Source organism: Artemia franciscana, chromosome 5 (assembly GCF_032884065.1).
Source record: "Artemia franciscana chromosome 5, ASM3288406v1, whole genome shotgun sequence".
NCBI lineage: Eukaryota > Metazoa > Arthropoda > Branchiopoda > Anostraca > Artemiidae > Artemia > Artemia franciscana.
Window position 1 is genome coordinate 31,741,087 of NC_088867.1, and position 25,991 is coordinate 31,767,077.

The 25,991-nt window shown below is 35.8% G+C and overlaps 1 protein-coding gene across 6 annotated transcripts in view; it reads left to right on the forward strand.

The window, feature by feature from the left end:
* The window catches only part of LOC136027271 (uncharacterized), a 134,036-nt gene extending 116,312 nt beyond the window's left edge, over nucleotides 1–17,724 (forward strand). For 5 of the 6 annotated variants that reach the window (XR_010617557.1, XR_010617558.1, XR_010617556.1 and 2 more), the window contains 2 exons: nucleotides 11,885–12,101; nucleotides 17,218–17,724. Coding sequence is in view for 3 of the 6 variants with exons in the window: in XM_065704348.1 (XP_065560420.1) it covers nucleotides 11,885–12,101; nucleotides 17,218–17,636 (636 nt within the window). In the remaining 3 variants the exon portion in view is untranslated. Of the gene's footprint in view, nucleotides 1–4,883; nucleotides 4,953–11,884; nucleotides 12,102–17,217 lie in introns of those variants that run through there. The other variant, XM_065704346.1, reaches the window with a different exon arrangement.
* The last annotated feature ends 8,267 nt before the right edge of the window (nucleotides 17,725–25,991 follow it).

Sequence of the window (25,991 nt, forward strand, 5' to 3'; positions counted from 1 at the left end):
GGGTTGAAGGCAATTTCCCTGGGACACATAAGGTTTTTATTGAATTTAAAGTTTTAGTACCCTCTTTTAGATTCAAAAGTGATTGGAGGGTAACCAGCCCCCCATGCTGATCGTTTCTTAAAATAAATCCAATCAAAATTTAGTGGCAGCTATTTTGTTCAGTACAGTTGAAAGGTCCAGTGATTACGTCTTGGACATGCCAACCCCCCTTCTAGAGCCCTCAAGGCAAGGGTTGTAATTTAAGTAATTCTTCAATTGTTTACATATAGTGTGTGTTATTGGGAAAGGTGGACATGTTTGACATTTACTTTCTAAAAAGGGGAAAGGCATTCAGGTGAGCCTTTTAAGGAATGTTGAAGGGGATTTTGAAGTAAATTAAATTATCTTATACGGATATGGATTTTCAAAAGGGCGAATCTCAAGAATGGATTTGAATTTTTTGTTGGAGCTTTCAGAGAATGCTTAAAGGGGAAGATCAATTAACTAAAAGGTAATTTTATGCATGCTAATACTAAACTCTTACCACTGTTATAATCTTACCAATGTTTTAATACCACTACTACTCTTACTGCAACTACTACTACTGCGACTAAACTGCTTCAAATACTGCTTCTATTGCAACTACTGGCAAGGCTAAGATCATTAAGATAAAAAAGGCGACAAAAGGGGGTTAAATTGGCACATCAGCAATATTATTAGAGCGGCTTACCGCATGATGGGGCTTACGATAACGGCTTACATCATGGGGTATCAATTTACCCCATTTTCAATTGAATTCACACCATTTTAAACGAAAATTTACCAACATTATTACAATTTCCCATCATGAGCTTTAAGATCAAAACGGGTATTGTGAAATAAGAAATTGATACACATTACTTATATTCAATATTTTTATATAGACTGCTGGTAAAATATAATAATTTAACATGATTTAATATTTAATGGATAGTTCGATATCAATATCTAAATAATTATGTTATCTTTCCCTTTTCTTTCAACAAACTTTAAATCATACCTTTATATAATTTTTAAAAAAATTTTCAAAAGCAGCTGCAGTAGAATCAAATCGTTGTTACGCATATATCAAACGCTTTACCTTTAAAATTAATAGCAACACCAAATGTATTTTCATACTTACTTATAACACGTTTATTTGCTTTAATCGTATATTCCATTCAAATATTTAAATCTTCTTTCCTGATAGTTCGATTATATTTCTTTTCCATTTGCATTTCGCTTAAAAGATTCTCCATTTACTAGTTGATGATTTTATTAAATACATTTTCCAAATCGGAAATAATTTATCTAACAAAATGATCTCCGTCTAACTTTCAATAAGTCCCTGATAGCGCAAATGGTTAGAGCGCTTGACTCGGAAGAGAGAGGTCTCGGGAAGAGAAAGGTGCAGGAAGTCTGCAGCATTTTCATCTATTTTTTTTATGTCAAATGAGAAACAAAAAGATTGTATAAAATCTAATTACAAGCCAGAATGGCCGAGTTGGTATACTGATTTACTGATTATCGGTAGCGAGCCAACAGTTGTATTCTCACTGTTACCTCATGTAGGATTTGATGATTTCAATACGATTTGGCCCCAGATCAAGGAGTAAGAAGCAGCTAATTTCCCTCTAAATGAAAAACCTGCAGGGTTTCCTCAGAACCCAAGTTGATGTGAGATCACCAACACCAAAAAAATGGACAACAGAGTGGTTGAGGGGTTTTTCAGAAAATTTTAAGTTGCTTAAATTATTTCTCAAATATTATTTTGGACTTTACAAAATTTTCGCAATAGTTATAACCATTTAATTTTACCTGTTTCAAATATTTTTTACGAGGAAAAAGACTGTAATGTTTTCTGTAATTCCTTTTTTGTTTAGTTATTTCTTCATTAGTCAGTTGACCCGATTTGTACATAGCAAGCAATTCGAAATAGAATGAATAATCAGTTTTATACTCAGCCTTTCTTTCTGCTATTCTCGAATATTTTTCAAGTATTTCAATTAGAGCTATCCCAAGTCTTAAAGTAGGAAGGGGTAACATAGCAGAGGTAGTTAAACCTTAAGCACTAAATAGAAATTTGGATATTGAGAAATCATTACCAGTATATCCATAATATTTAAAATTTCTGCGAGAAACAAATAATCTCTATTGTAATTCTTCTTCCGTGTAAATTTGAATATAAACTTGAAATAAAATTCTCTGGATCCATTCCCTTAAATTTTCTTTTCAAATAATCATCACACAAATGACCAAAATTCACATCGTTAAAATGTTGGACTGGAGTAGAATGATTGGCAATTTGTTTATTTGAAATTTTCAAGTAGTTGATAATTTTACTCCCAGATTTAATTCTACAAAAATCATAAAGTTCTGCAAATGAGTACTTTCGGTCATTTAAATAACAAGTCCATTGCGTCCCAGGCGATCCCAAGTAGCCATAATTGATTACATCACATTCTTTTTGCTTTATTTTACTTAGTAAGTTATCTGGAGAAAAAAAATACCTCGAAAATAAGTAATATGACCTAATTTACTCAATGTATAAATATTTGTTAGTGGTATCATGTGATTTTTCATTCTTTATGACGTTCCCCGTTTTGTGGAAGCGAGCCTTCTTAGAATTGTGGAATCTCAGCTTTAACACCTTTCTTAAATTTTCTACGTTGTTTGATAAATCGGTCTCACATATTTAATTTCATTTTCATATTTTTCAATCTTAGTCACCTGCCTTAGTCAGTGTCAGCCACTAACACTTTGGCTACTATTGTAACTATCCCTAAGGGTATGAAGGTGAAATTTTCGGGGAATATTAGGGGGGGAAGGTAAACTGAATCATATCACGCCCTCTGTAAGCTGTTTGTCAAAAAGGGCGCATCAGCAATATCTTAGGAACGGCTTGGTTTGTGAAATGGAAACTTACAGGTCTTGTTGGGTAAAAGGGGGGGGATGTTTAACTAACCAAACGACAATATTTCATCCTAATGCAATTACTTCCACTCATACTCCATCAACTGCTAATGCTACTGCTATTGCTACTGCTACTGCTGCTAAGGCTGAGGCTGCTACTATTTACTTCTGCTACTATTACTACTACCATTACTACTGGCACTATTACTGCTGCTGCTAAGGCTAAGGGAATTAAGGCAAAAAACGTGGAAATATTTGAAAAGATATTGAACTAAAACAAAACAAACTATGCAGATACTTTTTGTCAAGAGGAAGTACCAGCAATGCTACAGGAACAGTTTATAACATTAAGTTGAAACTTTCATTGTGTGTTGTGGGGGATGTTGAAGAAAACTAAAGGTGCTACAGGCATGCTTCTGCTAATGCTATTACTGCTACGACAACTTTTCCTACTGTGCAAGCTAAGGGTATTAAGGTGGAGCTTTCAAGAAATATTTAGGCTGATGTTGAGCCAAATCAAAATGAATAATGAGCATGTAAATTGCAAAATGGTAACACAGCAATATCTCGAGAACAGCTAAAGAAAAATGCAAGGAACAAACGATAGCGAGAATCACATTGAATTGTAAACGAAAGCTTGAACATCGATATGTGGTTGGAAACTGGAAAAGACCTATTTGTGATCTATAACGCATTAAGAAATTAAATGAAATTATGTAAAAATATAAGCTGCTGAAGCAAAATGTGTCGAATAAACTTTATTAGGTAAAGATGAACAAAAATAGACAGTGAAATCTACGGTTAGAAAACCAGAAACAGTGATGACTGGCCACAGAAACGATCTAAATAGGTCAGGTCTTTAAGAAAGAATTTGTGTTTTTCACAGGGTGGCTGTACCGAACCTGTGGTGTCTTCATGTCATCAAGAAAAGCCTCAGATTGTCTGCGACTAAAAGACAAACTACAATGAGAATCCGTATATAGAAGCCAGCCGCGTACCAAGTGCCAGTGTCTAACAGCGAAGCCACCGTGCTTCCAGTATTATATATATAAGTGTCCATTGTGAGGAATAAGGTGTTAAACCACCCTTCTTGCTACGGATTTTTTTTTTATTTTAGATGCATTGCACTTGTAGAGGTTGAACTTTATTTAAAGAGTTGGAATTAAGGTGGCATTAGCCCTACTCACATTCAATGCAAAACGGTACTAAAAAGGAATAGAAATTAAGTAAAAGTTTTGTTTTAAATATTATGACTTAAAACGAACAGACATTATTCCGTATACAAGAGGATATCTTTTAAGTTCAATGCAGCCTATTATCAAATCAAAAAATAAATTACACTTAATAATAATACTCAGTCCATTCCTGGCCGCCGAGATCTTCAATCACTACCTTTCAAAACATAATGCGCAGCGTGGTCACTACTCCTACTCTCAGAAACAACCTTACCTCTCCTTTAATCTAACATAACAATCAATTATCCTCCTGCCCTTTGCCCCAGGGGAAACATCAAAATATTTTTAGGGTATTTCAAAAATGAAAGAGCATATTGATGTCCATTTACTTTAAATGATACAAATTTTAGTTCAAATGTTTCAAAAGCACTCGGTAGATAAAACACTTGCAAATACCCATCGACTGTATTTGTTGCCCTCACAAAAGCTTTCACCATAGCATATTGAGATTTTAACGCAAAAAGGGGGGAGGGGGGAGGAGGTCACAGCCCCCCACATTTATGGTATAGTTTCTGTCATTCTCTTCTATCCCTTAAAAAAAACCTTCTCTCTAGAAATTTTATCCTCAAGACATTTGTAGCCTTCTTTGAAGGTTTTTCTATTGTCCTTAGAGCAATGAGAAATTGACATGGTATGTTCATGCAGCACGCAAAGATTACAAAGAGTGCGGGTTAAAAGTACACTAAAAGGGCATATCCTGATTTTCAAATTCTACAGTATATAACAAAAATGAAAAAGGTCTTTTCACCAGTTTAAATTCTGACTATTAAGTGCATTGGGACAATGAAAGTTTCGATAGGATTGCTGGTAGGCCAATAGAAAACCATTATTCCTATGAATTACTATTAAGTTCTAAAATTTGCTAGTAGTATTCCCGAAAACAAAATTTGATAGCTAGTATATGAAACATATAATTTGTGCGTATTTAGACCTGGTGAGGAGTCTCTAAAAAGTGGCTCCAGGGCGTGGGTAGAAAATTTTTCAGAAAACCTGGTAAAATACAAAAAAGGCCAAAATTTATGGTTCTAAGAATTTAGTTTCGCTGAAAGAAGAGGGAGTAAACTGGTAGAAGGGACCTTCTTCTTCTTGGAAGTGAAGAAAAAACATAAATAAAATACAAAATGCAGGAATCTTTACCTTTCTAAAATATAACGTTTTTTGTCAAGTTTATTTCGAACATTGGCCTTAACCCCTCATGGAAAATTGTCTGTGGGTTTAGTTGTTTTTAAGTGTAGATTCTATATAATATTACCTACTTGTTACATTGCATTGCAGAAGTCTTTTTCAAAATAAGACTTTACGATCACCGCTTGTGATTTATTGGAAGATTAACAATAACAAGTCATCATTATGTAAGTACCAGTAAAATAATCGTTAACCTGAGAATTTGCATCATGGGTGTTTCCAGGGTTATTTCCAGGGCTTAATACCCCCCAGAAATTTTTCACCGAGCAAAAAATTTCCCGTGGAAAATTTACCCCCCCCCCCAAAAAAAAAAAAAAAATCCCCTGGAAAATTCGCTCCATTACTTCCCCTAGGTAATTTTAGAAGTTCATTAGAAGAGAAATTGAAAGACCAACTCACCTGTTTAAGTCAGTGGCAATGCCATAGCGTTGCCTATTGTCAAGAGCCATAAAGTTTCAGTGTATTATTATTTATTTGTCTGTTCATTTTTTTCCGCAAGGCACTTAATATAAAAGGAGTGGTCGCATAAACTTCGGGGGGGGGGGGCACATTTGATTTCAAACTAAAAGCTCTAGTGCCATTTTTAAGAGTTAAAACTGATTAGAGGACTATCACCGCCCTCCCACACCGTTTTCTCCCAAACGCATCAGACCAAAATTTGGATACAGCCATTTTATTCTAAATAGTCCGAAGGTAAAACAAACATACCTCTGGGGTTGACAACCCCTCTTTTAGTTTCCGGATTCAGGGCTGTAAGTTATGCAAATTGGTCCTTGTTAACTTAAGAGATTTTAAATTGATAAAAGAGGGCATGTTTGATCGTGGATTTCCAAAAAAGCTTAGAGTATTAGGGTGAAACTTTAGGAGAATGTTGAGAGGGAGGCTAAACGCAATCAAAACATACTTTGTTCTTGCTGGTTGTGAAAAGGGAACATCAGCAATATATAAGCAACGGCTGATGGTATTAGGTTGGAACTTTCAATGTATGATGGGAAGATGAGATTAGATCGGAGGGTAGCCAGCTCCTCTCCCCCTACTTGCTCTTTTTATATGTTCTCTCTCTTGAGTGACCAAGAAGGCTAAAGGTATAATAGTAAAATCTTTAGAAAAGGTTGAGGGGAGCGTCAAACAAAATCAAAACACACTATATGGAGTAGAGCTGTCATAAAGGCGCAATAGCAGTATCTAAGGAATGGCTAAGGGTATTAAATTGGAACTTTAAAATCATGTTGAGAGAAAAGAAAAGTTGAAAAAGGAACAAAAGGCTACTGGCCAGCCTCCTCTTGCCTTTTTAGATGCTACCCCTTGTAGCGATAAAATTTAAAAATCCATTATTTTCAAAATAGTGTCAAGGTCTAGTACCTATGCCTCCAGGGATGCCTCCTGGGGTGCCCCTGGGAAATAAATTATCCATTCTTAACATGCACCATTTATCATTGGGAAAGGGGGGATAATTGATCCAGTGTGTGTCCAAAAAGACTAAGGGTATCGAGGTGAAATTTCGGGGAATCTTGAGGGACATGTTGAGCTAAACCAAAGACACTATCTGTATCTAGGCTATCATAAGAGGCGTATCTGCAATATCTTATGACCGGCTAAGGGTCCGAATATTAAAACAAAAGACACTATTTGCATCTTGGTTGTCAGAAGGCCGTATACAAATTTCCCAGGAACGGCTGATGGCATTTCGCTGAGCCCCTTAGTTCTAGAGTCGTTTTTGGCATCTAGTCCTTTTTCATATTTGGAAAGTCATCACGCATCCATGATTTTGCTTTGCCAAAAAATATATACACTCAAACATTTGAAAATGAGTGCTTTAACCCTCTATAGTAAAGTTTTGTGATTGTTTTATTGTTACGGAGGGGGCATATGCCTCATTGGGGGTATTTTAATGCAAAACGTCCTAACTCTCATTTAGTCTTCAAGTAAATACAGAGTTAGTTCTAAGGAAAGGGTGGATGGGGTTGATGGGGGGAGGGGGTTAGAGGCAGACACTGATATTTAATCCTACTTGATTTCTGGGAATATTTCTGGTCTTTACTATTATTACGAAAGTAAAAAGTAACATTAAACCCCAAAATGAAAAAAAAATTATTCTTTATAGGAGGTAGGCCGCCCCTAAATCATCCCTGACCTCCCAATCGTGGTCGTAGAAACTTCAAAGGATAATCATTCTATCGTAAATTGAGAATTTTAGTCCTTTTATTATAAGTCAAAATGATTGGCGACAAACCAAACTCTGTCCTAAAAATGTTTTTGGATATCTTGTTCTTTATTTTAGCCTTTACGATATTTGATCGACATTTTGAGGTTTTTTTTTTACTTTCTCTGTGACTGCTAAATTTCGCGTGTGGGAGAATTTTCCGTAGATGGAATTATGTGTTGAGAATTGTCAGTGGTTATAAATTTTCCGGAAGGCATTTTTCGTGGCGAGGGGGGATTAAAAAAAAATGAAGAACAAAAGAAATATTACGATATTTTAACAACGCCGTCAAAATCTTCGACGTCAACAAAATGTGACTCAAAATCCAGTAGGTTACAAATCAAAGACTCCATAAACAACGCAACTCTTTATTACAAGTCACTAGGACCCTTCAATGTTCTATATGTTCCCTGAAAAGCCCTCTATTCTCCTTAGGATGTGACGACAAAAAAACCTCTCTCATTTAGAGGTTGTTGCATAGAACGAGAATTAAGATATATACAAGCTTACCACTTGCCGAGAGCCGGGGCCGTATCGAAATCGGCTTCGTATATTTTTCTTAACTGGCTCATTGACATTTCTGGCCACTAAAAACGATCTAAAAAGGTGATAACTTTAAGGAAGAATTTGTATTTTCCCATAATGGTTGTATCTAACCTATGATGATGCCAAGACATCAAGAAGAGGCTCATATTGTCTGCCTTTACAGGATAAGTGACAATGGGAATCGATATAGACAAGCCTGTCGCGGAGCAATGACAGGGCCTGGACTCGAAATAACTATATAGCTTATTTTCTTTTGTCTTCTACCTTATCGAAACTGGCAAATCGACAATTTTGGACACAAAGAGAATCTAAATAGATCACAACCTTAAGAAAGAATTTGCATTTTTCCTGGGGTGGCTCTGTCGACCCTGTGAGGGCCTCACGACACCAAAAACAGACTAAAATTGTTTACGATTAGAAGACAAGTGACAATGATAATCCATATGTAGGAGGTTGCCACGTGCCGAGTGCTGGGGCCCAGGGGCGAAGCCACCGTGCTCCCGATACTATATATCTATATATATAAAAATAAGTTGTCTGTGTGTGGATCTGTGGATCTGTGGATCAGGTGACGTCACCTGAAAAAACTGGATCAGGTGACAAAACTGAAAACTGAAAAAACTAAAAAAAGGCAAAAACTACAAAAAAAACTAAAAACTAATAAAAAAAATAAAAAAGCTAAAAAACTAAAAAAACTAAAAAAAGGCAAAAACTACAAAAAAAAACTAAAAACTAATAAAAAAGCTAAAAAACTAAAAAAACTAAAAAAAGGCAAAAACTACAAAAAAAAACTAAAAACTAATAAAAAAAATAAAAAAGCTAAAAAACTAAAAAAACTAAAAAAAACTAAAAAAAGGTAAAAAACTAAAAAAACTAAAAACTAAAAAAAAATAAAAAAAAAGGAAAAAACTAAAAAATAAGCTAAAATAAAGGTAAAAACCAATAAAAAACTAAAAAAAAAACTGAAAAAACTAAAAAAAGGCAAAAACTACAAAAAAAACTAAAAACTAATAAAAAAAGTAAAAAAGCTAAAAAACTAAAAAAACTAAAAAAACTAAAAAAAGGTAAAAAACTAAAAAAAATAAAAAATAAAAAAAACTAAAAAAAAAGGAAAAAACTGAAAAAAAAAGGCAAAAACTACAAAAAAAACTAAAAACTAATAAAAAAGCTAAAAAACTAAAAAAACTAAAAAAAGGCAAAAACTACAAAAAAAACTAAAAACTAATAAAAAAATAAAAAAGCTAAAAAACTAAAAAAACTAAAAAAACTAAAAAAAGGTAAAAAACTAAAAAAAACTAAAAACTAAAAAAACTAAAAAAAAGGAAAAAACTGAAAAATAAGCTAAAATAAAGGTAAAAACCAATGAAAAACTAAAAAAAAAACTGAAAAAACTAAAAAAAGGCAAAAACTACAAAAAAAACTAAAAACTAATAAAAAAAGTAAAAAAGCAAAAAAACTAAAAAAAACTAAAAAAACTAAAAAAAAGGTAAAAAACTAAAAAAAAATAAAAAATAAAAAAAACTAACAAAAAGGAAAAAACTGAAAAAAAAAGGCAAAAACTACAAAAAAAACTAAAAACTAATAAAAAAGCTAAAAAACTAAAAAAACTAAAAAAAGGCAAAAACTACAAAAAAAACTAAAAACTAATAAAAAAAATAAAAAAGCTAAAAAACTAAAAAAACTAAAAAGACTAAAAAAAGGTAAAAAACTAAAAAAACTAAAAACTAAAAAAAAACTAAAAAAAAAGGAAAAAACTGAAAAATAAGCTAAAATAAAGGTAAAAACCAATAAAAAACTAAAAAAAACTGAAAAAACTAAAAAAAGGCAAAAACTACAAAAAAAACTAAAAACTAATAAAAAAAGTAAAAAAGCTAAAAAACTAAAAAAACTAAAAAAACTAAAAAAAGGTAAAAAACTAAAAAAAATAAAAAAAAAATAAAAAAAGGAAAAACTGAAAAATAAGCTAAAATAAAGGTAAAAACCAATAAAAAACTAAAAAGAAAAAAAGGAAAAAACTAAAAAAAAATTTCATCTAAAAAACTAAAAAAAACTAAAAAAGGTAAAAACTAAAAGAACTAAAAAAGAAAAAAATAAATGACGACACTCAAAGAGAAAGCGACCAGGACAACTGGAATGTTCGATTAGCAATCAACAAAGCACCGGGACACAGGGAGTATAAATGACGACCAGGACATAAGTAAAAAAAAAAACTAACAAAACTAAAAAGAAGGTAAAAACTACAAAAAAACTAAAAAGAAAAAAAACTAAAAACAAATAAAAAAACTAAAAAATCTAAAAATCTAAATAAACTAAAAAAGAAAAAAAAAGGAAAAAAATAAAGGAGAAAAACAAAACTAAAAAACGAATGTATATACAGACCGGGACACCGGGATACAAATGACGACCGGGACACAGGGAATATAAATGACGACCGGGACACAGGGACACAACTACAACGGGGACACCGGGGGAAACAGGGGGATATAAATGACGACCGGGACACCGGGACAGGGAATGGTCGATTAGCAATCACCATCAACAAAGCTCAAGGGCAATCATTAGAATCATGAGGTATAGATCTGAATACAGATTGTTTTCCCATGGACCATTATATGTTGCATGTTCAAGAGTCGGTAAACCTGACAATCTATTTATATGCAAAGACAATGGGACAGCAAAGAATGTTGTATATTCGCAAGTTTTACGTAGTTAAAACCATATATATATATATATATATATATATATATATATATATATATATATATATATATATATATATATATATATATATATATATATATATATATATATATATATATATATATATATATATATATATATATATATATATATATATATATATATATATATATATATATATATATATATATATATATATATATATATATATATATATATATATATATATATATATATATATCTATATTCACAGGTGGGACATAGGGACACAACTACAATGGCGCGTAACTATTATGGCGCGTAACGACTTACGCGCGCGGGGGGGCTTGGGGGGGCGCGAAGCGCCCCCACCAACTAGGTGTTAGGGTGGCGTGAAGCGCCACCCCAACAGCTAGTATATATATATATATATATATATATATATATATATATATATATATATATATATATATATATATATATATATGGATGTATATTGGTGTTAATTATACGACACAATTTGAGAAAATGATCCAACATGCATTTATTCAGACAAATGCGAAAGTAGACGAATACAGATTTTGACTCTATATTTCATCCTTTTGACTGGATTCCTCTTAATGCACTAGAAAAATAAAATTTAATGTAGATCTAACAAGAGTGGTGTGCTATCGTAATGTTTGCAATCTACTCAAGCATTGCTTTCAACAATCTTCATAAGACATAAAGGGAGTGAAAACACACTTCAAAGCTGCAAAAGATGACCAGACCAATTATCTTGGTTAGACATAACCAGGTTTCTTCCCATTCCATGCTCTAGCTTTGAAAATTACTGGAACAATTGTCCGACTAGTAAAAGCCAAAACTGATTCATCTGTGGTAAAAGCTATTTTATAAATCAAAAAGTAAGTAAGTGTTTCCATTTTTGCTTTTTTGGGTGCAAAACTGAATATGACACGTTTCAGTTTTTATTTTTCAAGCTTAGATTTGAGTCTGGATTCAAATTGTATGTTGAATACAGGGAATTTGGAGTCAGATTCAACTCGAGATTTAAACCTAGTATAATCCAGTCTGGATATAGCCATAATTGCATAGGTAGTGTAGCTATCATTATACATTATTTTAGATTTTCGCCTTCATAAGCTGCTCTCTAGCCAGGATCCCGCCAGCTTACCAACCAGTCAATAGAGGTTCTTCCAACTCTCAGACAGACAAACCTTTTATTATAACAGCTGATTTGCCAATCAATGAGCATGAAGTAAGTGTTGACCAAAGGCAGAGCAGAAGAAGCATCCCAACATCAAGCTATGGAACTCCAGGATACTATGAGAGTCAGATATTCGGTAAGTCGAGCTATTCCTATGTGCATAATGAATCAGCAAGTAAAGGGGTCTGTCTTTTTCGGGCAAAAATTTTTCTTTGAATAGGAAAAAAACACTCAGTATATTCTTGAACAAAAATGTGTTTGAAGAAGTAAAGGGAAAGCCTTGGAGCTTTAGACTCAACCCTCCAGTGTGAAAAAATGTACTGATTTGGACTTGTTTATAATTTTCGACTGTGAAACGGGTGTAAAATACCTTTTCCATTTCTAACAGGGGGGGGGGGGGAATGAAGAACCTCCCTGGCTATGGTCTTGAAAAAATAGATTAGGATAAGATAATATTTATTTCAAATAGGAGATCATAAGCTGTTGTTGAGCCTAAGTTGCTTCTTATGTCAAATAGAAAAAATTAACAGGAAAAAAACAAGCTTAAAAACAGAAACAGGAAGAAACATTAAACTAACCTCGAAAACAAATTAAAAACAAAATGTCACCCATCAGTAGAGAAATTTAAGTAATTTAGATTATACAAATAGAACGTCAACGTCAAAAAATAATATGATAAGCTTCACACAATGAATGACAAAAAGGATGAGGGAAGAAAAGGGGAGGATTCATCTTTATTACAGGTAATCACTTAGGGGGGGGGGTCTTCTATGTGTTTCTGTGAATAATTTTATCTTGGGTTTCTTTCTAGCAGAACAAGGTAGGAAATAACTAGGGAAAGCGAATTATTCTAGAGGTTATGTTATTGAAAGCACTATTAGCGAAACTTAAGAAATTTTTGCTCTCCTTTCCTCAAGGCCAGCCAGATTGGTTCTGCGAATAAGGGAGATATAGAAAACCTTATCCACATTAGAAAGAATTCTTAGGCATCTTTTTTAGACTGCCTCTTTTCCATCCAAAATTCCTTGGAGGTGCTAGGATGCCAAACAGGATAGGCATACTCAAATATTAGGGTAAGAAATCAGAGGAAAGTTGCCTCAAACAGTACTATCAGGACATCTAAACTTTTTAAGGAATTTAAGAAGAGAGAATGTAATATTTGCGATGCGATTTTTTAAATATAAATAACGCGGTTCACCTTTTTTTAATCACTTGAGGCCATTACATCCAATTGTTTCAGAGTACAAATCGACTTTTCAGGAACACGTGGAGTCTTAAGAATACTGTTAAAACTTCGACTTCGAGGGATTAACTGTCACATCATTACGAACAGCTTTATCTAATATCTGCTCCCTCCATATCCATAGAGCTATTTTTTTTTCAATTTTTGTAACGTCTCTGAGACAGTTTGATTATCAACAAATTTCCATCTATCTGAAAAATCAATACCAAGGTTGTTTATGGACGGGGCCGGACTATTCAATACACTCTGGATGGGGCACACTATTTTCAGTTGAAAGAGTATTTAAATATATGCTGAAGTACTCTACTACAAGTCATCTAATGAAAAGAAAGATGCAATTATCCTATTTAAATTGGGGTTAGGTTGGAATTAATTTAAGAAGAATTTTATCAATACATTGTCGTTAATTAAATCAACTAGATCTAGATATAATATAATCGAGCTAGGTGTTAGGTTGATATTAGGTTCATCAAGACTGCTCATAAAGTGAACAAGATAGGTGGGGGTGGATGTATAAAAATAAGTTCCCAGATTGCCGAAGTTAACATTTGAAATCGTTTTTGCTTACAAACCCTTAGCTAAAACTCCTTCATTTAATTCGGAAAAAACGGGAGCAAGTGTAACAGTCTGACATCTTAAAATCTTAATTGTTATCTCTTTTTTTCATAGGACTAACAAAACCTAATTTCCAACGACTTTAAGAGCTTACCACTAGCTGTTGGGTCAATCAACAAAAATGGGTGGGTTGTAAATACATTTTTCGAAGTCTAGGGGGGGGGAGGATTCGTCATAATTTTTATTCCGAACAACCTGGTCATTAGCTCCGCAAGTCTGATAGCAAGCCACACCGTTTGGCTATTGGATGCCGGTGAATCTAAACGCATCTGTGAAACAGATCACGAAAAGAATCACTTAAGGGAAATTATTAATTCGTCAAATGATCCAAACAACTGAGCTTGTCCAAGGATTATCATATTATTGTTTCGTGTCCCACTTTAGATTGGAATGTCCTGTCATCTTCAATTCAATTTTGCGAGCGACATAAACGTATTCTCATGATAGATGTCACTGCAGTATCCACTAGTAAACATTGAGACCTAACACAAAAATCACAATAGCGAATAGTCGAAATTTTCCACTGAAGTAAGAGCAGAATATGTCAATGAAACCTTCAGGTCTAGATTCCTCGGCTCAAGTTCTTAAATATTTTTTCCTGAAATCGAAGGTTTTTATCTACCTTTTAAACGGGATTAGGTTGGGTATCTTCTATGGACTTGTGAACATGGCACCTAGAATGCAGCTTGGGCAACCTAGGAGGCTGATCCCACTGTCCCCCGACTTCTTGTATGGAGTACTTTCTGCAACATTTTGGGTATTTTTATTGAAGATACGTTTGTTGGTATTTTAATTGAAAATTCTCCACTCCTTGGGCTTGAAAATACATTTTACCCTCCTATTCTCCGTCCACCCACCCCTCCCCCTACAGACACACACACTTTCGTAAATTGACGCTCCTGTCTACAAGATGATATAGGACATATGGATTTTGGAAATATAATATAAGTCAAAGAATATCTGAAACTGTAAGATTCTCTTGGGAATACTGAAGGAACACATGGATGCGGGACAAATTTTAAGCAGCCAATATGCAGAGACAAGGCTTCAAGCAATACGAAGCTTTAAGGGATATTTTAGTCCTTTAGAAACTGCTTTTAAAGGCCTGGTATCGTTCCTGGGTCCCTTGAACAGTGAAAATGGTGAACTAGCTCCTGGTATTAGTAAAGTAATGAAATAAAAGTAGGTGAACGCTACGAAACATAAAGAGAACCTTGGACGAAATCATAATAAATAAGGAGATTTCGCGGGCGAGGGTGTTGTGGCCTGAAAACTGATAATTGAATGTTCAGCTTCACAAATCTAAAATTCAACTAGCACATCAGCTGGGATTCGAAAGGAGATCACCTTTCCAATTTCAGTATATTTTGTTATAGTTGTATCCTATGTAGACTTTATGTCTATACATTTTGTCAAGATTGATGCTAATTTTGACATTGCTCTTGGTTTCTATAAAAGTAAAAATTGGTTTTTGTTCGCAATTTATATGTGAAAATTGCATCTTCTGCTTTAATCTCATTTAATGATAAGATTACGCTAATTTTCTATTTATTTTTTTTTTATTAAAAAAAGTGAAGCATTACAAAAAATATAAAGTGATAGAACAGGAGTGGAGCTAGAGGACACTTAACTATTAAATTCTCAGAATTTTTACCGTAATTTCGCATAATTGTCGTATAAATCTCTTGATCGTCAGGTTAGGTTTTGCGATTCTTATTGCCATGTTGAAGGGGATGGGGAATGTCGTTGGGATTATCGCCCTTATTTAAGGTGTCCAACTGATATCGAAATTAAAAATTTTATTTTGTGTGAATTTGCGTGAACGGTTATTTGGAGATAATACTAGGAACATGGCTCAGTAACTCCTATGACTTGTGCTTTAATTCCAAAAGCGACAAAAGAGACTGTGGTTAGAGATATTCAGATTTGATAGGATGTCTTTCAGGCGTATAAACTTTTTTACAAAGGGACCCGGCTAGTGTTTCCGCTTCATATTTTTCAAAATCCCTAAAAACCCGATTGAAAATTCCTAGAAACCCAATTCCCAATATCAAAACCTCACGGTTCTCCAAAATCCTATTCTTTCAATGTCATTTGTAAAGCCTCGTTATATAGACTTTAACAACAATTTTGTTCAATGACTTAGTTCAGTTTAGTCTTGATTAACAAATTCCAGTGCTGGATTCTGAATTTGAATCAAATAAAGTGAAGCTACTTGTTAACACATCTGTCTCAGTCTGACTGAAAATTTGAAATTTAAAAATAGAAAGCTGCTTGAGATGTACTTCAAGTAATACATGAAAGTTGAGAAGAAAAAACAATACCAGTTCACATTCGTGTAGCTAGGAGTAATAAGGCTTAGAGGGTGTAATAAGATGAGTAAGTGAAGTAGACTTCAGTTCTATTCACTACTATGTATGAACTATCAACAGGTTTGATCGGTTTAATCAGCACCTCAGGATTGCATACGGTAGTCAAACTAAGCAAAATATTAATTTTGTGTGACTATTTTTGGTATTTTCTGCTATTAAGGTCTCTGCTATAATGGTTTCTGCTATAAATGCTTATAACATGAATACAAAAATTCATTAATTGCCTCAGAATCCACAAATATTGAGAAAAAATAAAACAAAAACTATTTTCAGTCAGAATCAGAATCTAGTTGGCTAACTTTTCGCAAAGTGCGATGTAGGCTTTTGTGGGTGGTGGTGAGAGAAGAAAGGGGTTTTAAAAATGGATGTAGTGCCTTAAGTCTAGCATTCAACTTTTTAAAAGAGGAGCTTGTCTCTAATGGAGGTAGGGGAAAGCCAGGATCATCCTTTGTGAACAGAGGATCCACGGAGATTCAATATTTAATTCATACACTCTCCAGAGCACGGAAGGATGCAAGGAGTGGATAAAAGAGATGGCTTTAAAGTGTTTACTTGCCTAGTTGAGGATCCTTAGAGGTCCAGTAGGAACCCAATTAAGTTTCATTCTATATAGCAGTATCACTTCAAGCACACCTTTCCGCTTCTATATCTATATGAAATAGGAATTGCACCCTATACATTAAACAGAATTGGAAAACGCTGAGAATCTCCATTAACGAGAAGACTGTTTTTTTTTACCCTTTTATATAGAAAACAGAGGTTTCTATACCTTAGCTGCTGTTGTTTTCATGCGGTGGGTTTCATTTTTCATTGATGCGTTTTATATGAAAGGTGGTTACAATACACCTTATTAAAACTATGAAAAAAACACATAACATAGGGTGTCTTTGTTAAGTACATTCTCGTTGGAAAATCTGTTCCGTTTCAAGCAAAGACCAATTCGATGCATCTTGCGCTATGTATGGCTTAAGTCGAAAATTCAAAGGAAATTCTAAAATTATTTCATGGGTAATTTTTTTTAGGTTTCGGACAAAGGCCCTACATGGGCGGAAGTGGAATTCAGATGCGCTGGAGACCGAGAGAATTAAATTCATTGAATAGCTTTAATGCATTCCAGTTTTCAGGAGGATATCCGGAAGCTGCCTGGAATTATCCTGGATATAGTCACGGGTACACCTATTTTCCTCAAATGTTGAGGCCCTTTCAATTATCCAGACCATATCAGCCCCACCAACGAAACGTTGGCTACAATCCGACAAGAAGCTTGTACTTTCCTGTTCGACCAGAACATTCTTTTGCAAATAGCCTGGTTAACAATTATGGAAATTCGCTGTCAAGCCGTTTTCCACTGCTACCAAGTGCTATTTCTATTCGAAGCGTTGAAGAGACAACCCCCCATGCAAAAATTATGTCCGAAACCACAAAACCTGTTCGACCATAAACAATAATATATGTCATAGATCCTTGTTTAGAGACCAAAATATGTATATTTTCAGTATATTTTGAAATAAAGTTGTATTCATTTGGGATTTCCTTGACATATCATAGTGATGTAATTCAAATACCCTGTTAGGTAAGTCATTAACTAGTTACTAACAACAATTGTATTTAAAGCATTTAATGCAAAGAACGATGTGTCTTCTATGTTTAATCTCCTGACCTCGGCTTACAGAAAAGATGGTAGTAGAAAACTCGGGGAGGGTTCATTTGTTCACAAATTTCGAGTTCTAGTGCCGCTACCTAAAGGGCAAAAGCTATCAGACTATATGATAATGTACCTTAAACGCCTAATGTGCCACCTTATCCCCAATTCCTATCAGATCAGTATTTCAAGATAGCAATTTTATCCCAACGCTGGAAAGAGAAATGGGCCTACGAGGATGACACGGTTTGTGCAGTCCCAGAGACAATGGCTTCAAAATATGTACACAGCCAAGATTGAAAAGAGGCCCTATAGTTCCATTTTAATAGAAAAAAAAAAATATTACGCCTTGTTATGCTTTGTCATGCAAGGATTTTTAACCTGTGACGCTCGAGATCGCTAAGTAGTGCCCTTGGACCCATTTCCTGACAAGCTTTATTAACTATCATTGGGAAGATCTAAACTATCTATTATTGTCCAATTAAAGCAAAGATGACCTTCAAGGACCTCTTTGGTTTAATTAGAACATAATGGATAGTTTGAATTGATAGTTTGTCTATCCAGAATGGTCTTTTTTGATAAAGTCAAACTAGATAAATTGTCATAAATATTTTTCCTTTTTTTTCCCAGAAACTTCATTGGCCATGAATATTTAGGCATATTTACTAAAGCCTTATGCTTAGGTATTCCTATGAAATTAAAGACAAGCTCTTTTGATAGTCTGGATGCGCACAGTGGCATTTGATGTACTTCAGCACCCCCTTGTCACCACCAGGAGTTTCACCTTGTTCCCTTTAGCCTGTTCAGAAACAACCAAAATCAAAAATTCCTCCGGGGCTGGCGGGCACTTGGCATCCCCGAAGGTATAGTTATTAGACCCTTCTAATATTTTGAGCGAAATATTTTTTAAGCTCGATTAATACTGGGGCGGGGGGTGCCTGAAAAGGGCAGGAAAGCTGATCACACTTTGATCCCTCTTCAACGTTCCTGTCAGTATACAATAAAAGTTTCAACTTATGATTCTCAGCCATTGCTCAGATATTACTAATAAGTCCTTTTGACAACCAGCATGCTGACAGTGGGTTTTCATTTTGTTTGATTCCCCCGTAACATTCATGAACATTGTTGCAACCAGAAGAAGTCACCGTCACAAGAAACTGAAGTCACAGTCGCGAGTAGTTGCTGTGGCAGTTGCAAGTAGTCACAGTCGAAGTCACAAAAAACCGTATTTGCAGCCACAGTAGCATAGTAGTGGTACTTAAAGTTTCGAGCTTATACCCTTAGCTTTCTTTAAGCTTTTTTAAGATATTGCATGTACGCTTTTTTGATAGCCTGGATGCACATACTGTCTTTTGATGTACTTCAATACTCCCTTTAACATTTCCTGAAGCTTCACATTGATACCTATATCCTTTTCGGACACATCCAGGATCAAACAATCTTCTGGAGTTGGGGAGGAGTCCCAAAGCATCCCCGGAAGTATAGTTACTAGACCCTCTGGTTATTTCGATTTTTTTTTTATTTTGATTAGGACTGAGGGGCAGGGGTATCTGAAAAGGGCAGGAAGGCTGGTCATCATTCGATCCCTCTTCAACATCCCTGTACATATTCCCTAAAAGTTTCAACAGAGTATCCTAAAATATCGCTGATGTGCCCTTTTGACAACAAGCATGCCTACAGTGTGCTTCCATTTTGTTCGAAATCCCCTACAACATTCCGGAAAGTTGTTACAACTAAAATTAGTTGCTGTCGCAAGCAGTTGCCGTCATAGCCGCAAGTAGTCATAATGACAGTCGCAAGCAGTCACGGTGGGAGTCACAACTAACCTCATTGGCAGCCGTAGTAGTAGTAGTGGCCCTGAAAGTGTTCAGTTAATACCCTTAGCTATTCCTTATCTGCTTAACGTCATGTCTTATCTGCAAGACATTGCACATACGTCCTTTTGATTGCCTGGATGCTTATGGTGTCTTATACTGCTACTACTGCTACTAACAACTCACCACAGTATCAAGCCGCCTGAGACCAACACAGCTATACACGCTCTCCCTCCCAACCTTTCCAAAGCCACCCTCTTTACACCCTCCCAGAAAGTTTCTATTGCCTCTAAGTTTTTCTTTACGACATCATCCTACCCCAACCACGGACAATCTGATTTCCGTTTAGCCCTAGACTATTAGCTGAAAAGGACAATCATCCGCAGAACGTGACCTAGCCATCTCAACCTTTTTCTCATTATAGCTGTTGAAAGCGGGACTGATATGCACTTTTCGTAGAGAATACTGTTTGAAATAGGGTCAGTAAGTTGGACACCCAAATAATCCATGGGCAATTTCTCTGCAAAACATCTAGCAAATCTTTCTCCGTTTTATGGAGTGCCCATGTTTCAGAACCATATTTGACCACTGTCATCACTATAGCTTCCAATGTTCTAATCTTGATTCCCACATTTATTTTCCCATTCTTCCAAACTTTTTTCAACTTTAAAAATACCCTGAGCCTTGGCTATTCTACTTTTAACTTCTTCAAGGCACCTAGTGGCTTTACTAATTATAATACCAAGGTAAGTGAAGCTGTCCACTTGATTGATCTTCTCGTTATTCAACGTCACCTTTTCATCTTCACTTATTCCTAGCCTTAGTGACTTGTCTTCTGAAAAAAATTTCAAACCTACTCTACCACACTAAACTAGCAAAGCCTCTAAAAGTTCATTCATTTTGCTCTCACTTTCATCTAGGATGCTTGAGTCATCAGAATACATTAATGTAGGTCCTGGAAAGTTTTTCTTCGCGATCTGACTCCGTGTTGCCCCATTGCTTTTTATGTGCTGCTTAAGACAAAGTTCACCAAAATTATTCATATAAATGGGGATAGAAAATAATCCTGATTAACTCTTGATTTCAAACAAAACCAACTACTAGCCTCATCTTCTACCATAACCGAAGCAGTGTTATTCTCGTACATGGCACTAATCACTTTAATCTATTTGTCTGGTATGCCATACAGAGATAAGACCTTTGCAAAAGCTCTTCTATCACTAGAATTGAACATTTGCTCATAATCTATAAAACTAAGGACCAAAGGTGCTTGATAACTCAGGCACTTCTCAATTATCAATCTAAGATTGATAATCTGGTCGACACATTCCCTACCCTTTCTGAAACCGTACTGTTCTTATCACTTTGTCTACAGCATTAGTCAGTTTAAAAATTATCATACTACTAAGTAATTCACTACCTACAGAGACCAGGATATTGCCTTGATAATGAAAAACGATTAATCTGACAATTAAAATATCAGATAATAAAAAGGAAAAAGGTCGAAAGATCCTCTACACTTCCTAAGACTACACGGTTTTTCTCTTGGAACTTTATCTATAGCATCTCTAAATCTAAAAAGTATCATCATACTAAGTAATTTGCATCCTGCAAAAACCAGGCTAATGCATCTACTATTATCACACTCACTCTTATCACCTTTCTTATACATGGGTTTAATAAGGGTTTTCTTAAAATCGTTAGATACTTCCTCTTTTTCAAAAATCACATTCATAATCTTCAGTAGCTTATTTCTAGCCTCATTGTGACCATATTTGAGAAAAACATTTACCACTGTATCAGCACCTGGGGCTTTATTTTTTAACCCTTTTAGTAGGCTACTATCACTAATTCTTTCTCAAAAAAACAAATCTTCCTTCACATTAGTAGTGTCCCATTAGGCACTCCCATGAGGCCCCTACGCCATCGAATCCCGGTGCCGGCTCGTTTTTAAGACCACACAGAAAAGAGATTCTCCCAATCCTGCCATCGAGATAACCAAAGTCAAAGATGGCGGTACTGTTAACTATAGTTATAGATGGCAACATGGTTTCTTTTCCAACAACACATTTGTTTAGCTTCTAAGCAGATTTCCATTGATTTTATTCTGGCTAGGAATCGAAAATGAGACTCAGGATTTCTTATGGTAAAAGAAGGACACGTTAGTCATCTAAGCCAACAAGTCGTTGATGATATTATGTTCTTAGAAATACATTCCAGGCAATCAACGTATTGTTTATGGGCGTTAACCAGCTAATGTTAAGCGTCACCATATCGTAACAAGTTGATTGCACAATCAATTTCTCAATTGGAGTTGGATAGATGGTAAATGCTATCAGTGATTGGTTTTTGGACGCCTCTTTGGGATCATTCCGAAAATATACATACCACAGTGATTGAGACGCTTGCTGGACAGACATATTCTCTTATGATCAATGAAACTTGCTTCGATCTCTAAAAATTATAATGACTACAACCGGCCAGGTATCCTTTTTGTAATGTGATGGTCCTGAGCACACCGGTTTTCCATTACCAAGGCTTGTGCATGACTTTGGGCCCCCACATTCCTCTCCAGGCCCCATGCCCCCTCCGGGGCCCTACTCCTTCTACCAGGGCCCTAATGCCATATTGCTTTTTCTTTTCTTTTTTTAATTCAATTTATTATTATTATTATTTTTTGGACAAAGAATTTCTTATTTTTAGAACTTCAAATTTTTTGGGACATTTTAATTGTGCTTGTAATTTCTTTGGACCTAGGTTTATTTTGGGACATAGAATTATTTTTGGACTTAGAATTTCTTAGGGACTTGGAATTTTGTCTATTTGGAACTCGAATTATTTTGGGACTTGACAGACACACAGGCGCGGAGACAAAGACACAGAAAACACGTAAGAACGCAGAGTCCAACCCACAAACATACAAAAACAGGCACTGAGACGGAAAAACACATTAAGACACACAGGCACGGAGAGAGAGACAAACGACACACACATACACACAGAGTCAGACACAAAACACATGAAAACAGAAACAGTGCCAGGAAAACAAACAATAATACAAACAGACAGGCAGAGACAGAGACAATAACACAAACAAACGCACTGAGTCAGACACATAAACAGACAAAAACAGACAACAACAGACACAGGGACAGGTAAACGTCACACAGGCACACAGGCACGGAGAGAGAGGGAGAGAGAGAGAAAGAGAGAGAGACAGAGAGAGAGAGAGAGAGAGAGAGAGAGAGAGAGAGAGAGAGAGAGAGAGAGAGAGACAAAAATACACACAAACACACAAATCCAGACATACAAGCACACAAAGACAGAGACAAGCAAGTACACATTCAGAAACACTAGCACGAAGAGAGAGAGAGAGAGAGACAAAGCACAAACAAACACACTGAGTCAGACACACAAACACGCAACAACGGACACTGAGACAAACAAACATGCAGACAAACCCACAGGCACAGAGAGAGAGAGAGAGAAAAAAAAACACACACACACTCAGAGTATGACACAGTTATGAAGAAATAGAGACAAAAATACGCAGAACACACAGAGTAAGACTCAAAAACACACAAAGACACAGAAACAGGCAAACACAGAAGAGAGAGAGAGAGAGAGAGAGAGAGAGAGAAAGAGAGAGAGAGAGAGAGACAAAATACACACGAACACACAAAGACAAAAACAGAGATAGGCGAAGACACAGTCAGACACACAGGCATGGAGAGAGAGAGAAAAAAACCATGCTTAAGCAAACAGAGTCAGAAACACAAACACTCAAGACAAACACAGAGATAGGCAAAGACACAGTCAGGGCTACAGGTACGGAGAGAGAAAGAGAGACAAAATCACACACAAACACATAGAGTAACACACAAAGACATTTACAGAGATAAGCAAACACATAGTCAGAGACAAAGGCACGAAGAGAAAGAGAAAGGCACAGCGAGAGAGAGTCAAAATACTTACAACCATATAGATTCAGACACACACATACACAAAAACAGATACGGGGACATGCAAACATTCGCTCAGACACATAGGTACAGAGAGAGAGAGAGAGAGAGAGAGAGAGAGAGAGAGAGAGAGAGAGAGGAAGAGAGAGAGAGAGAGAGGTAAAAACAGATGCAAACACACAGAGTTTGAGACGAAGACCAACAACAGAAACATGCAAACACTCGCTCAGACACACGGACATAGTGGGATAGAGAAGCAAATAGCCAGTCAGACACACAGGCAAAGAGAGAGAAACAAGCAAACCCCCGCACTGACAGAGAGCCATAGAGCGAGAGACAAGCAAACATCCGCTTAGACGCATAGGCACACAAAGACAGAAAAAGATAGAGAGAGAGAAAGAGAAAGAGAGAGAGAGAAAGAGAAAGAGAAAGAGACAAAAACACCTACAAAGACTCAGAGTCAGACAAACAAACACACAACATAGAGAAAGAAACAAGAAAACACTTACTCGGAAATACAGGCACAGAAAGAGAGAAAGAGAGAGAAGCAAACACCCACTCAGACTCACAGGCACAGAGAGAGAGACATAAAGCAAGCAATCACACAGAGCCAGACAGACAAACGAGAAGAAACAGTTACAGAGACAAGCAAACATCCAATCAGACCCAAAGGCACAACAGTGAGAGACAAGCAAACAGCCACTCAGACACACAAGCACAGAGGGAGAGAGAGAGAGAGAGAGAGAGAGAGAGAGAGAGAGAGAGAGAGAGAGAGAGAGAGAGAGAGAGAGACCTACAATCACACAGAGTTAGACACACAAACACACAAAGGAAGAAACAGAGACAGGCAAACACACAGTCAGACACACGGGCACAAGGAGAGAAAATGAGCTAAAATACATATAAACATACTGAGTTAGACACACAAACACACAAAGACAGACACTAAGTTAGACAAACACAGAGTCGGATCCACAGACAAGGAGAGAGAGAGAGAGCGAGATATATATATATATATATATATATATATATATATATATATATATATATATATATATATATATATATATATATATATATATATATATATATATATATATATATATATATATATATAGAGAGAGAGAGAGAGAGAGAGAGAGAGTGAGAGAGAGAGAAACACCTACAATCACACTTATACAAACTCATACATAAAAAGACAGACAGAGGGACAAGCAAACATGCACTGAGACACACAGGCAGAGAGAGAGAGAGATAAAAACGCACAAACGCACTAAGTCAGACACAGGCATACAAACGGATGTAGAGACAGGCTACAGATGCTCAAACACGCAGGCAAAGTGAGAGAGAGAGAAAAAAAACTTACAAACCCACACAGAGTCAGACAAACAAACATACAAAGACAGACACAGATACAAACAAATTACTTGCTCAGACACAAAGGCACAGAGAGATAAAGAAAGAGAAAACACAAAAGGACACACGGATTCAGACACAAAAACACATAAAGAAAGATACAGAAACAGGAAAACGCAGTGACACGGAGAGAGAGAAAGAGAGGGAGGGAGAGAGAGGGAGAAAGACCTACAATCACCCAGAGTTAGACACACAAACACACAAAGAAAGAAACAGAGACAGGCAAACACACAGTCAGACACACAAGAACAAGGAGAGAGAAAGACAGAAACACATATAAACATACTGAGTTAGACACACAAACACACAAAGACAGACACTAAGTTAGACAAACACACAGTCGGATCCATAGACACGGAGAGAGAGAGAGAGAGAGAGAGAGAGAGAGAGAGAGAGAGAGAGAAAGAAAGAGAGAGAGAAAAAACACACACAGAGTAAGACACAGGTATGGAGAGATATAGACAAAAAATATGCACAAACACACAGAGTTAGACCAACAAACACACAAAGACGGACACTGAGATAGACAAACACATAGTCAGACGCAAAGGCACGGAGAGAGAGAGAAAGACAAAAACACGCACAAACACAGAGAGTGAGACATACAAAAACATAAAACCAGACACAGAGACAGGTAAACACACAGTCAGACATAAAGGCACAGAGAGGAGAGACAAAACATAATCAAATACACACAGTCAGACAAACAAACACACACACACAGTCAGATCCACAGACAGGGGGAGAGAGAGAGAGAGAGAGAGAGAGAGAGAGAGAGAGAGAGAGAGAGAGAGAGAGAGAGAGAGAGAGAGAGAGAGAGAGAGAGAGAGAGAGAGAGAGAGAGAGAGAGAGAGAGAGAGAGAGAGAGAGAGAGAGAGAGAGAGAGAGAGAGAGAGAGAGAGAGAAAGAAACAGAGAGAGATATATAGAAAACTGACACACATAGAGTAAGACACAGGTATG